This window comes from Micropterus dolomieu, unplaced genomic scaffold (genome assembly GCF_021292245.1).
Source record: "Micropterus dolomieu isolate WLL.071019.BEF.003 ecotype Adirondacks unplaced genomic scaffold, ASM2129224v1 contig_13071, whole genome shotgun sequence".
NCBI lineage: Eukaryota > Metazoa > Chordata > Actinopteri > Centrarchiformes > Centrarchidae > Micropterus > Micropterus dolomieu.
In genome coordinates, this window is record NW_025742057.1 from 42305 (window position 1) to 56279 (window position 13975).

At 39.9% G+C, this 13975-nt stretch overlaps 1 protein-coding gene across 2 annotated transcripts in view; it reads right to left on the reverse strand.

The window, feature by feature from the left end:
* Positions 1-13975, reverse strand: part of mcf2l2 (MCF.2 cell line derived transforming sequence-like 2) — a 117639-nt gene that overhangs the window by 31490 nt on the left and 72174 nt on the right. For both annotated transcript variants that reach the window (XM_046042469.1, XM_046042468.1), the window contains exons 17-23: positions 13270-13385; positions 9118-9187; positions 7893-7985; positions 7492-7584; positions 5683-5805; positions 2022-2102; positions 1300-1440 (exon numbers count right to left, since the gene is read on the reverse strand). In XM_046042469.1, coding sequence (XP_045898425.1) covers positions 1300-1440; positions 2022-2102; positions 5683-5805; positions 7492-7584; positions 7893-7985; positions 9118-9187; positions 13270-13385 — 717 coding nt within the window. The remainder of the gene's footprint in view (positions 1-1299; positions 1441-2021; positions 2103-5682; positions 5806-7491; positions 7585-7892; positions 7986-9117; positions 9188-13269; positions 13386-13975) is intronic.

A 13975-nucleotide genomic window follows, 5' to 3' on the forward strand; every position in this document is an offset into this window, starting at 1 on the left:
CTTGACTTCCTTTGCAACCTGTTTGGGTGGGAATCTGAGGAGCTATTTTCAGCGGCATATGTGGGAGTGAGTCAAAACAATGGTACATTAAGAAACACTTTACCCAGTGCAACGCTGCGGCTCTCCGACTGTGTTTTTAATACTTTGCAATGGATGTCTATAGTACGGAGGAATAAGATATATCAGGTTTGGATGTACAGACAATACGGATTAATCTACTGTACGCTAGCATAATGCAGACACTCCGAGCGGAACAAGCTGGGACACAGCATGTCTGCAGCTTCAGTGGTCGAGTCCAGAGAAAAGAGAGAGAGCAGGAGTTGCGCTGGGGTTTTGTTAATCAAGTGACATCATACGTCACACTGACCAATGGTAGATTAAAGCTGGGTCCATTGGCTGAGTTTACAGCTAGGTGTAAACTCTTGGAGGATTGCAGAAGACTGAGTTCAATGAAAAAAATGTATTATTGTTATGGTAACGTCATGTCACACCAGGCACCATCTAACGTTCTGCCGTTTTATATTTTCTGTTTACATAACAGCCATGTATGAGTGTGGCTTACACAATAATCCAAAATATCCATTTGCCAGTGATTTTTACTGCATATCACTGCATCCAGTGATGAAATAAATCCACCTCATAACCATTTTTTAAAACCAGTTTGAATTCAAGTAATTCCAGTTTAGGGAAAGGGCTGACATGCAGCAATCCTTTTAAATTTTGCAGTATTTTTCTGATCAGGCATCTGACAAATAGGGTCTATTATTATTATTATTACAAGCAAATTAGACACATTTTAAAATATCCCACTATTATCATTCTTCTAATGTGCTTCTTTCCAGGATGATGATTGAGTAAAATATTGAAATATTAACGAGTTAGTTACTTTTTATAAAATATTTAGATTAGTTAATAAATGAATCATAGATTAATAGATTAATTAATCAAAAAAAGAATGGTTAGCATCTCCAGTCACCTGTGTGCAAGAGGCATGTGAGCCCTTGTGCGCCTGCACGAGATACACAAAACAGGGTTCCACTCATAGAAAAGCAGCTCAGCAGTGCTAACAGAGGTCAATAACTCGACAGGAACACTCGAATTAACAGTTATTTCAACTTAAGTTCAACTTAAAACACTTCGCCAGCAGATACCATTAAAATGAGCAGTTATGACTTTAGGACTTAGCTGAAAGACAAATTCGGCTACTTAATTGGACTTTCAGACTACTTTAATCACTTTGCCACACACCCACAAACAAAATACCCAACACTTTGCTCAGACACAAGATCTGTAACTGACCTTGAGCGAGTGTTTGAAGCTGTAGGATGGGGTCTTCTCGTGTCCATCCGTAGTCTCCTCTCGTTTCTTACAAAACAGCAGCATCTTGTCGTATAGGAACAGGTGCCTCTGCATGGGCTTAAACCTGGCCAGGTCCTTCACCTGAAATCAGGTCATTTTATCAGGCATTCCACAGTTCAATTATCATTATAAATGTTGACAAGTCTTAGTGTATCGTTGTCAAATTAAGTGTGATAAATGTGGTATTATTACTGCAAACAACTGTCAAAGATAACACAATACTGTTTAGCAGGCAGAGAGACTAATTTCAAAGTATATCGACATTCACATCCTAGAATCAAAACATAACTGCACTAAATCTGAGACTCAGATATGTGGAGACACTTTGCTTTTTGCCAAGTGAACAACACTGTGTTATCTTCTTATCTATCGAACTTTCCTTAACATGTCAAAATGTTACCAATCAAACATTATGTTCAGTAAATTGTTGCAAATTAGTAGTTTTAGAGCATGAAATTTTAATTTCAACTGAAAATGCTCAGCAAAAACGTAAGGTACATATGGTTTGTAGTCAAAGAGCTAAAACTTGCAAAAACACTGGTGCGGCTCTTTAAAGCAGTTCCTTTCGACTGGTGCTGTTTGACATGCATGGCATTGTAATATTTCTATTTCTATCTCTGATGATGTAGGGACAATAATGCTACTGGAGTGTAGGGTCGTACCTTGCTGTGGCCTTTCTTGTGGTCGGTCCACACATTAAACGATCCCTGCATCAGCAGCTTCCCAAGTTCACTCAGGTTTCCCTGTGAACATCGACACACAGACAGTCAGACGTTTACAGCACCACTCACTACATAACCTTTTGCATTGCCAACCATTTTATGTGCACAATCCCGCTTCAATTGTGTTGCTAAGATCAAGCAGGGGTTAGGGGGAAATAAAGGAAAATCTGTAAGACATATGTGTAGATAATTTTGTATGTAGAGTATAATGTTTCTACCATTGTCTACAAATGATACAAGCTGAAATTAACCCACTGTTGTAAATAGACCAACTTATTACATTGTACTACAACCTGTACCACAGCTTTTAGCTATGAAATAGCTATATATGATGCTATTCAAAATATTGTATTGACCTGATATGGACTTTTGAAGAGAATGAAAAACACTGACAAAAATGGCACAAAATTCCCAGTGGTCCCCACCTTTGGGCTACTTTGAACAATGACCCCATCGTTTTCCCTTTTCAATGTAACTCTAATATAACCCTGTTCCTGACAACCCTCATGCTTTCTACATCAGTGTGCTATGTTAGTGAAGCTGACAGACAGCTATAGTTTGTCAGTGGTCAGTAATTCAGCAGACTGAAAGTCAGTATGAGGCCTCGTTTTGATCTGCTCCTGTATGCCCTTATTAAGTTACTGCTTTGTGCTGTTTTGCAGGTAGGTGTTGTGGAAATCCAAATTATGGGCTCTAATAATAGGTGCGTTTGACTTCATGCAGCGCTGCGCAGCGCTGAATGTGATGCATGCTGGACTTAACATAGAGCATGCTGGTTAGAAACTGTTTCCAACTTCTACCGGAGCTGCAAAACATCACCATGTCACATGACATTAAAACCTTGCGGGAGAAAGGCGGCTTTAGGCGCCAAGTCCAGTATTTTTCTTTGCATATGCCGCAATCTCAGTCGTTGTACAAAGCTTACAGTAGCTCACGCAGGTAGAATGTGTTTGACTTGAAGCCACAGTTTTTATACCCCTGCAGTCTCCTGCAGCTCACGTTAGACTATCAAGTCAGAAAAAGCACCTTATGTTATATTCCGAAGCGGCTGAGTCACGTGCAACCCCTAGTGGTGAGAGTGCAATAAAACCTCTGCGAGTACAAACCAATACTTCATCAATACACCTGTTCAACAGGCATAACATGTGGACATTGTCATAGCTGCACTACAAACATTTAAATTAACGTGAACCACCACAGAGTTTCTCTACAGTGTCAGTGAGTGTAGTGAGTCTCACTGTCTCATGTGTTTTGTTTTAACAGAAGAGGAGAGACAGCATCAGAGCAGCAGAGTAGAGAATAGTAGGAGAACAGGTTTTTGGAAGATGAATAAGCAGCATCATCAAGAAAATGATCAGTAGATCTCGGCGGTTTAATTTTAAGTAACTTTAGTAACATACTTTTATGTAGCTCTCATGATAATGAGTAAAATGTTTGTTTTAACATCAGCGCTATATTTTGGGTTTAGGCCTCGCCAACTCTTTTCTAACAGAAAAAAATCTAACAAGTTTGAATTAGACTTGTTACTTTGTTACTAAGTAAACTTTACAATGATAATGTTGTTGAAAGTGAGCTAACATTAGCTTAAAACAAACCATGAACTGCATGCTACTAGTTAACTTTTAGTGCAGTTTAAATTAATGAAAACAACTTACCCAAAATCTCAAGGCTACCACACTTATTTGTCTCCAGGCCGGCTGTTTTCCTTTCAAACAGCAACAGCCACTATAGATATCTGATAGGACAAATGAAAATAAAACTTTTCTGCTCTGTGTTGAAGTTTGGGTGCACTAGCAGCGTGCCAAACGCTCACTGCCAATAGAAAACATTTGGAAAAGGGGCCTCTCACTGCAAAAAACGCGCTCTGTCTGATCGCTAACTCATTTGCTAAGTTCTACCTACCGACCTGTGCGGACTCTATGAGCAGAAGTATGTGAAGCTCAAAGGATGGCTTGAAATGATTCTGACTTGCAGTCTGTAAGTATTGCCATTTTTCATGTTGCGTTACTGTTTATTTTGCACGTTAGCCTGATGAAGCTGGTGTTAGCATATTCTGTGGTTAATGTAGCACACATTGTCTGGAGCAATGTTAAGTCTGTAGTACTGAGGCACAGTCAAGAGAAATTGTGTTAACATTAAATCTCATTAAATAAAGTTTCCAAAGGAGTAGGCTGGATGTGGGTAATTGTTTTTTCACTGTGCTTTTTGGGTAACTTCATACTGCTCCGTGGCGTTGGCCTGTATGTGTCTCTGTTGTAAATTTACCTGATGGTACACATGTGAAAAACAAATGGGCAATTGCATGGCAACATTGTATAACTTTGATTGACACCAAGCCGCTAACTGTGAGACAACAATGTTGCTCCAGAGGCATGTATAGCAATTGTAAGTCGCTTTGGATAAAATGCTCCGTACTTGTATAGCGCCTTTCTAGTCTTTTCGACCACTCAAAGCGCTTTTACAGTACATCTGCATTCACCAGTCATACACATTCATACACTGAGCCTAAGTGCTCAAACGGAAACTAGCATTCACACTCATTCATACACTGGCGGAACAGCCGCCAGGGGCAAATCGGGGTTCAGTATCTTGCCCAAGGACACTTCGACACGCAACCAGGGGGAGCCAGGGATTGAACCGCCGACCTTCCGATTAACGGCAAACCCGCTCTACCTCCTGAGCCACAGCCGCCCAAAGCGTCAGCTAAATGAATAAATGTAAATGTAACGTCTAAAAGCTGTAATGGCCTGTTGGAAAGTGTCAAGACAAGACTAATAGAATCTCTCTGATTCCCAGATCTACTTACATAGCGTTACTGCAATATCAGTACTAGTGACGATACTGCAGCCACGTCACAATTCCAGTGTAAAATATATGAATACTGTCAACAGCCCTAGGTCTCTGCTGTTGCAGTCATATAGTCAGGCATAGCATTACAAACAACACTGACTCTCACTTGGAAATGTTCAGGAACATAAAGATGATGGATGACCCTCATATCATCCATCTGGGTTAAAATTCTCCCAAAAGTCTTCTTTTTACTTTATTGAGTAAAATTATGATAGATGTTTGTTGTGTCATGTATCTCAGATGAGTCACATGACTCTTTTCTGAATAATATTAAAACAATGCAAACCATGTTGAAGATAACTGTCCACTTTTTTTTAACATATCTCAGCCACAGATTTCAAACACCAATCCACTCAAACACCATGCATGTTTGAATTCTGCTGTTAGCAGTACAGCAAATGCTGCAGCGGTGCATGGGGAACCAAACCTGTCACTGCTTTACGAGCGAGAGATGAATACAACTCAAATTAAAGGCTAATAACACTAACAGTTGTTGGCTCAACTTAATATCTAAAGTTGGTCTATTTTCAAGTTTCAATTTATCGTAAGTTTGGTAAACTTAACAAAGAGGTTGAACACTCAGTATAACTTTTTAAACTGAGTTGACACAACCAGCTGGCCCCATAGTTAAATAAGGTTTAAAAAAAGTGCAGCTTGCTGCCTTATTTCTTATGTTTTCACCTTCTTCAATTTTACAGTATACAGTACATGATGATGATGATGATGAAGAAGAAGAATTAATTCTACTGACCTCAAAGCCAGTGATGGCTATCTGGTGCATGGAGTCGTTGACAGACTTGATGATGTTCAGCATGGTTGCTAACGCCTCTTCCAACTCGGCTGTCCCCTCGCCCTTACTGCATTTTAACATCTCCTGGAAGACATTTAGGAGGGAAGGGGTTAGACAGATTGAATAAAGACAGGCAGGATAAAAGAAAAAATAAACAAGAGGAAAGAAGTGAGAACAAGACTGATGTAGACAATGAGGCAGGCCCGTAGCTACCAGTGAGGTCACGGGGTCATGAACTCACAATGTCAATATTTGTAAAATTAATGAAGAAGAGAAGAGAAAGAAGGAAGACAGGAGTCCCAGGCAGAGTTTATCATTAACACTGATAGGTTGAGGATGTCACGACTCTACAAGCGGGGAAATGACAGCCTGTGTGTTTGATTTTCATTTCTTGTTTTGAGTGAGTGTGAGGTGCTTTGGTGGGTTTTTGTTTCTGTGGCTCTCTTTCTCGCTCGCTCTTTTTCTCCCTGTCCTTCAGGGCGCAGTTGTGGGCTTGTTCTCATGGTTTGGTGTGACCTTCACAGCTGCAGGCAATCGTCGACTGGCACACCTATCCCCTGTGTATGGTCAGTATAGCTTTTTAAGCCCTGGCTTCACGTCTGTTCCCCCGCCAGATTGTTAAGTCATGTTTAGAAGGTGACACAACGTCCAGCCAGTATTGAGCGGAACCCGTTTTTGAAACCTGTTCTGCCTGTTGTCGCTAATCCTGTTTCTCTGTTTCTGAATTTTGAAATACTATTGAATTTGTATCGTAATAAGAACATCCAAGTAAGCAACTGTTCTACAAAAATGGAATGCTGACTTCAGAAGAATTTAAATGTTATCCTAATATTAAAATCCAGTATATGTCACGGCATTGCATTGCAGCGCAGCATTTGTCTCATGTAAGCAGCTCATTCCTGATGCTATGTTAAATGTTTTGTAAATTTCCTCTGCCTTAATCATTGTTTTGGGAACTCATTGTATTGGGATTTATGGAGATGGAGTGGTGTCAAAGTTCAGAACACTGGGGGAGTAAACCACCAGTAAGTTCAACACTGTGAGCGTTCCATCTGGGGCTGGTCAAGCTGACTGTCACACACAGAGGAACCTATGAGGAACGTCTTTGAAAAATATTTTTATTCAATTATTTGTGGTAACTGCATATCTGCAAGAACTGGCTATTTCTCATTATTGGAACGTGGCTGAAATCATTATGACCCATTCTGCCTTACCTGTCTGCTACTTATTAAAATGTTTGGAGTTTCATTACGTCAGAACTTGGGCATGAAATCTGACATTTGAAAATGTCAGTGAAACAATGAAGATGACTGGTTGTGTATTTTCCATCCATCCATCCATCGCCAAACCGCTTATCCTGCGTACAGGGTCATGGGGGGCTGGAGCTAATCCCAGGTGACATCGGGCAAAAGGCGGGGCACACCCTGGAAAGGTCGCCAGTCCATCGCAGGGGTTGTGTATTTTTTGGGTTGCAAAATATTATTTATACAATACATGAGGAAAAGAGATCTTAAAATGTAATATAAAAAAATTCAATACTCAATTACGTTATAAATTGTGATTGCAACTAACATAAGGCAAAAGTATGTGAAGTATTTGCATGTAAAAGTTTATTTCTATATTGAAATAAAATTATTATATCCTGGGGGGTCTGATACGAGGTTTGGTTAACTTTAGGGCAAGATCATCTTCATGTTAACATTGACTCTGGACAGTCAGTCAGGTATTCACACACCTGGAGGAAGCAGAATGTGCATGCGTGCAGTGTACCTTGAGCATGAGTTGGTATTTGGTGATCCTCTGGACAGGCTTCAGCAGGTAGGCATCCAGAGACAGTTTGTGATCCAGCTTCTTCTGGCACTCCTATTGTCACAAACACCAAACATTCACACTCAGGAAGGGACACATGCCAGACCTACTTAGAGTTAAAGTTGCAGTGGTTAAAATGTTCATATCAAAACACAAATGGTTACAAGTTACAAAATGGGACAGCAACAGTGTAGATGGCAGTGCTGGCAGGAGATTTAAATACTAGTGTTAGGTTGGTCAGCGTTTTCCTGCTGAATGGTAAGTCTAACATCATAAACAGCGCCACAAGTCAGACAATACATTTTGTTGCTACTGTATATGGGGAATAAGAAGTTGTCTGATATTGGGTGTATGCGTGTTACCTGAAAGAAGAAGCTGTCTCCACATTGTCTCCAGAGGACTTCAGAGCGGGGTTTATTCTGACAGTACTTCTCATACACCTGAAGCTCTTCTTTCTGACAACACAAAGGGATCTCTGAGTGAAGAGGGGGCCTTAAATATTCTCACCAGTTTCCGGTCAGTCTAGCTGCTGCTCAATCTGCCATCACTGGCTGAGCTGGTAGACCTCATCTACTCATTCTGTGCCTTTCATTAAAAGGCATCATGAAATTAACAGTATCTACTAAATACTGTAGGATTCACTGTATACTAACCATGTTTCCTACAAAATAAGTTTACAAATTACTACTTTGTGCAACTATGTGTTGTAGAAAACATCCTGTAGAAAACATTTTTTTACATTCTTATCCTTATCCTAATGCAATCCAATACAACAGCTTGGCCATAAATTCTACCATCATAAAAATAATAACGTTCAGTTCGTCACACCGTCAGGGTGGTAATTATTTAGCTAAATGTCTATTATTGAGGTTGTAGTTTGCAGTTGTAATTGACTGCATTATATCGAAAGGTGTTTCTAATACTCTTGCTTCTAAGAATATGGCCACTGAGTGTACCACATTCCGTACACAAGAGCGGATATTTCCTGTCACTTTAGGTGGGGACAAAAAAAACATCTCCAAATGGGAGATTTTTAGTTGCTGAGGGTGTGAAAAAGGTAGGCAGCGTAGCAGAGCTCTTTACCATTTGAGTACCAAATACACTAACAAGATGCTGACTGACAACAGTGCTTATATTTAATTGTTTTGATCAAACTTATTGCTAGGTAAAACCCAGTAGTTGCTGGATATAAGTAGGGACATGTACCCTCCATTCTAAATTTGACACCTTTGACTGTAGCATTGTAGATATACCCACAAAAGCAAATACTCATTTCATAACCTATTCCTTTAGTCTCTCAGATGTGATGGTATGTGTATTCAGATATTTTACTGTAGTAGTAATATGACAGTATAAAATAGTGAAGTGAAAATACACAAGTATTATCAGTAAAATTTACTAAAAGTGGTCAAAAAATATTATTATATATATTTATTATTATTTATAAGAGAATGTTTCTCTGTGAAAATGTAGTGGTGTGAAAGTGTAAACTAAAAGTGTAACTAAATGGAAATACAAGCACCTTAAAATTGTACTTAGGTGCAGTACCTGGTAAAGTGTACTACACACCATCACTAAGCTACTCACCCTTTTCAGAAAACAGGTTCCCACCATCTCTGGTTTCTCTGCAAAGTTTTCCAGCTCCCTTAGAAATGTCCTGCAGGTAATTCATGAACAAACAGAATAAGAACACATATAATTTGACCAGCTGGAAGCCAAATTACTTAATGCTTTAAGTGACTAAGTCATTAAACTAGCTTCAACAACTTGGACATCCCTTCAGTCCAGTTGCTGTAGTCATTCATTTGGATTTTGGGTCTTTTGGATTCCAGCTCCACCCGTCTCACACTTTTGTTAAATTCAGCAACAATTTCCTCATGGTTTTCTAGCTCTGCGTTTTGTGTGCTTTGAAATAAAATCCAGTTTTCCTACACAGCCCTGGCTCTGAAAATAGAAATCAAAAAAGTGATGTGGACCTTGCCACACAACATTGTTTCAGCCTTTCAACAACAAGTGGCATTAGTGTTCGTGCAGTGGCAGAGAGAGTTCTATACACCGGCACATTGGAACGTGCTGGACCCCTTCACACTTAGAAGAAGGAGAGATGGTTGAGAAACAGCTAAAGAAGAAAAGGTCTGAAGAGTATGAAGGCGTTCCAATGCTGGAGAAACCTCAGAGATTTGAAATTTGGGGGGTGCAGAAGAGAGGGATGTATTTGTTTGGCAGGGGAGTTTAAAACAATAACCAATCCTTCTAGAGAATCATTTACTCTGCCTTTAAGGAATCAGAATCAGCTTTATTGCCAGGGATGTGTGCACATAGGAGGAATGGATTCTTGCATAATGCTCACGATGTGCTTACTAGTACAATGATACAATAATAATCAAACACAGGCTACAGTATAGAGAACCCATATATACACACTATGAACAAAACAGACAGATTGAGACAATAGTGCAATGAGCAGAGTGCAAAGGATTCAGGATAAAATTATTATTACCCTTAATGTTATTATTATGTACATGTCAGAGGTGGATATGATATACAGGTGCACATCCACATACAAGCATACATGTACACAGTGTGATGAGTGCAAAGAATGCTGGAATAAATAAGTATTATGTGTGGTGTTATGTACATGAGGTAGGTACAGTTCACAATATACAATATGAACAGTGTGAACAGCTCTGAAATAGAGAATGATGAATAACTGGTAAGTGGTAGCCAGTAAACCCGTGGCAGAGTTACTGGTTTATTGCACACGAATGGTTCCTGACATTGTGAGTCAGAGTCAGCTGTTCGTCAGAGTGATGGTTTGTGGGAAGAAACTGTTCCTGAGTCTGTTGGTTTTGGCGTACAGTGCTCTGTAGCGCCTACCAGAGGGGAGAAGCTGGAACAGGTTCTCTCCGGGGTGAGATGGATCATAACTTTGCTCTCCCTAATTGAGTAATGGGGATGCATTTGCTCCACTTGCTCCGTTGCTCAGGCGCCATGAGTGAGATAGCTGGTTTCTCTCTTATTATCCATGCACAATGCTTAAGTACAAATTTGTAAAAAATGGATTAAATAGAGTGACTGTCTGCTCAAATGTAGTCTGGAAATGTCAGCAAGCACAGATGAATAGCCTACTACCTACAATCAAGGGTGACATAAATCCACAGTTATTTGCATACCACTAGGTAAGTGGGATTTTTCCCGAAGAGGTCAGTTTGGTCAGTGTGTAATAAAAACAACATCTCTGAACTGATTACTCTGCAGTCTGGACACATCCCACACAGACAGTAGTCATGCTAGGTGCAAAGAAACAAAAACTGACAGTGCTGCTAGAGCAAAGGTGAAATAAGATATACACTAGTATGACTAGCGTCTCATATCAGTAAAGATACAGAGCTTATTTATTTGAAGCATTGCACATTTGACACACACAGCAATGATGGTTGATAATGTAAACACTCCCTCTGTATCTAATTAAGTAATACAATTTAGTCAGTTTGTACTACATTATCAGTGATCTTGGTTGTAGTCCCAGGGTCACAAAGCACTTTGTATATATGGAAGATAAAGCCTGCTTTCAACAGCAGGGAGATCATGTGGAAGTCACAGAGATGCACCATCCTGACAGTGTATTTGCCATTCCTCCCATGATTTAAATAACATATTTTAATTGTAATGTTCAATTGCCAGGAAGACTTGAACTCACTGAGGTGTGTGTTGGTGTGTGTGTGTGTGTATGACTGCCTTCAGCAAACACAGAGGGTGGAACACTAAGGGCCGGATTTACTAACATTTCCTAAATTGCGTGTGCATTCTAAAATATTGCACATTTACACAACAGCTGCAAACACAGTGGAGGTGGCAGTATTTAAATGAGGGTTTTGCATGGTTTAATGGTTTCTGCCATGGAGAGTCGGGAGGGGGTGCAGCCACTGCGTAAAAATCTTAGTTTGTTTAATTCAGTGCGTCCCGAGTATGTGGAAATCGTCTGTACCTGCACCTCCTGTCTGAGATTGCACTAAGTACTTGGGACAGCACAACTGAAAAACTGCTTTGGGAAACCCCAGCAGAAACAGCTACAGTATGCTGGAATGACCCAAACGCGAGGAAATGCCAGCAGATCGAGCTTCATCCAGCCAGAGGGCACAATCACCGACCGTCCGCACCGTGCTCGGTCGCCCTGCGATCTCCTGTCCCTGTCCCTGTACGGCCGTCGTTACGTCAGTAGTTGATGTTACACATGGCTAATAAACAAGATGTATGGGTTCCACACCAGTAACAAAACCAGTCGCATGAACCTGATGGTCACTGATCTTAGAAAAATGGAGAAAGGTCCTCAGAAATGTGTTTCAAGCGAGCAAGTTGCAGCCATGTCTCCGCACGTTGTGGGAATATCCGGTGTTATACCGTGAATTGCATGCACCTCCAAATAATGCTTTTAAACGCTATAATATTCTTTGTGGGGTTCGGCAATGGTGATAAATCATTCGAAGTATGTATTTTAAGAACGTTTAGAGTTGTTGATATTTCCTTACACAGTAGAGTAGCATTCAGCAAAAATATGCAGTGATAACCCCATTTGATCAGTGTGCAGAGCAAAGTATCTGAAAAGGACCTTTAAGAGGTGAATGCAGAATTCGGCAGAACAGATGATGAAGGCTACCTGCCGAGATTTGCTTCCTCCTCTTTTCTCAGCACAAATGAGCGTTACCAGCCGCGAATGTGCATGAAATTCTCGGCAGGCATGCAGAACTCTGCACAACTGGGCAAGACGCCGACAGCAGAAACAGTTGATCAGTCGTGAGTTACAAGTTCGCTACGTCAGAACTTATTATCTCCCATTTAGCGCTTTTACTCTTTTTCAACAAGAGATTGACTTCAAGCGTTAAAACTGTTTTGCGAATTTGCGAATTTTTTCGAGTTTTGTCGTTTCCATCAACCTTTTCTAATGCAATACTGCGGTTTGCACCTTCCTTTCAAATGTATTAAATACAGATGCTGTTGTACTCACATGAAATTGCTTTTAGGCATGTTAGATCACATTGCGTGTAGTAAATAAATGTATTTGCATGTTACCCTCCCATTACTTTTCACAATAAAATTGAAACGCCCCAAATTGCATATTCATTAAGGCAAAAGTAGTAAATGAACAACAGGTGCTATCTTGCACTTTTGAAAGACGTCATTCTGCGTGCACCGATAGTAGATCAGCTTACATGCTAATTTGTTGGTGATATCAAGTTTGCACACGTTTTTACTTACAAACCTTTAGTAAAACAGGCCCTAAGTGGACTGACAACAAATATTTATCACTTTACTTTCACCTGCATAATTATATCAAATAAAGGCCATATGTAAATAATAATTTAAAAAAGTGTACATGTTTAAAACTTAAAAATAAAGAAAAATAAGCAGATACAGTATACTGAAAAAAATGATTTTGTTGACCATTCGACAAAATCAAAAAAAGAACAACACACACCTGACTTTTTACTAAATTATTGCTGCCACTGTAATACGTAACTTCATAGTTGGCTTTTAGATTGACAGAAGAGAGATAGATATGTGCTATCACCTTATCACCTTATTTGACAAGCACATGGTTCTGTCCCTAATCTAGTGTGGAGTAGTTTCTCACTCCTCCATATGCCATTTTTAATCCTGTGGTCAGCCTTGTTGAAATCAGTGTTTGATAGATACAGTAGAGTACATGGCAGGGCAATATACAGAATGCATTTCACCTACCTGTTGTGAAATTCATATATCTCTGGCAGATTGCCAAATAGCACATTCCTTTTGTTCTCCAGAGACGGGGGGATGAGGTGGCTGAGTTCTGAGTTATCCAGCTCTGCAAAATAACCCTGGGGAGGAAGGGGAAAATGGTTAAACAATGAAGAAGAAAAAGAAAGCAGATTTTGCCATAAATTAACTGGCACGGCACAATGAGAGAAACAGAGATTTTAACCTCTGACTATTTCCAATGTCTAACTCAATCCACAGATTAACACTCATGAATTATAGACTAAGGTGCACTAACACACCATGCCCTGTTTCATGTAATCAGTACAGTCAGAATCAGTGCATTCCTGCTGGAGTTTAACCTTATGTGCACATATAAACCAACAGAAAATTGATTAGACCCATTATACCCAGGAGATCAAATCAAGTTCATATACTGATAGAAGTCTGAAGGCAGGAATTATAAGGAAAAGAACAACTCTATCTATCTATCTATTATAATGGGAATTCCAAACATATTGCATGTAACCCTGGACTCAGGGAGACTCATCTGTGATGTGGTACTGAATCTGTGTAAACGTAATAGTCAAAATATCTCTGTTCTCTGTGTTATCCAGGGACAATGTGTCTCTGTGGGATGATATGATTGACCCTAAAGCTGGATAAATAACAGGCTCACGGAGCTCTCCTCACTCATTCGAGCATACATGTA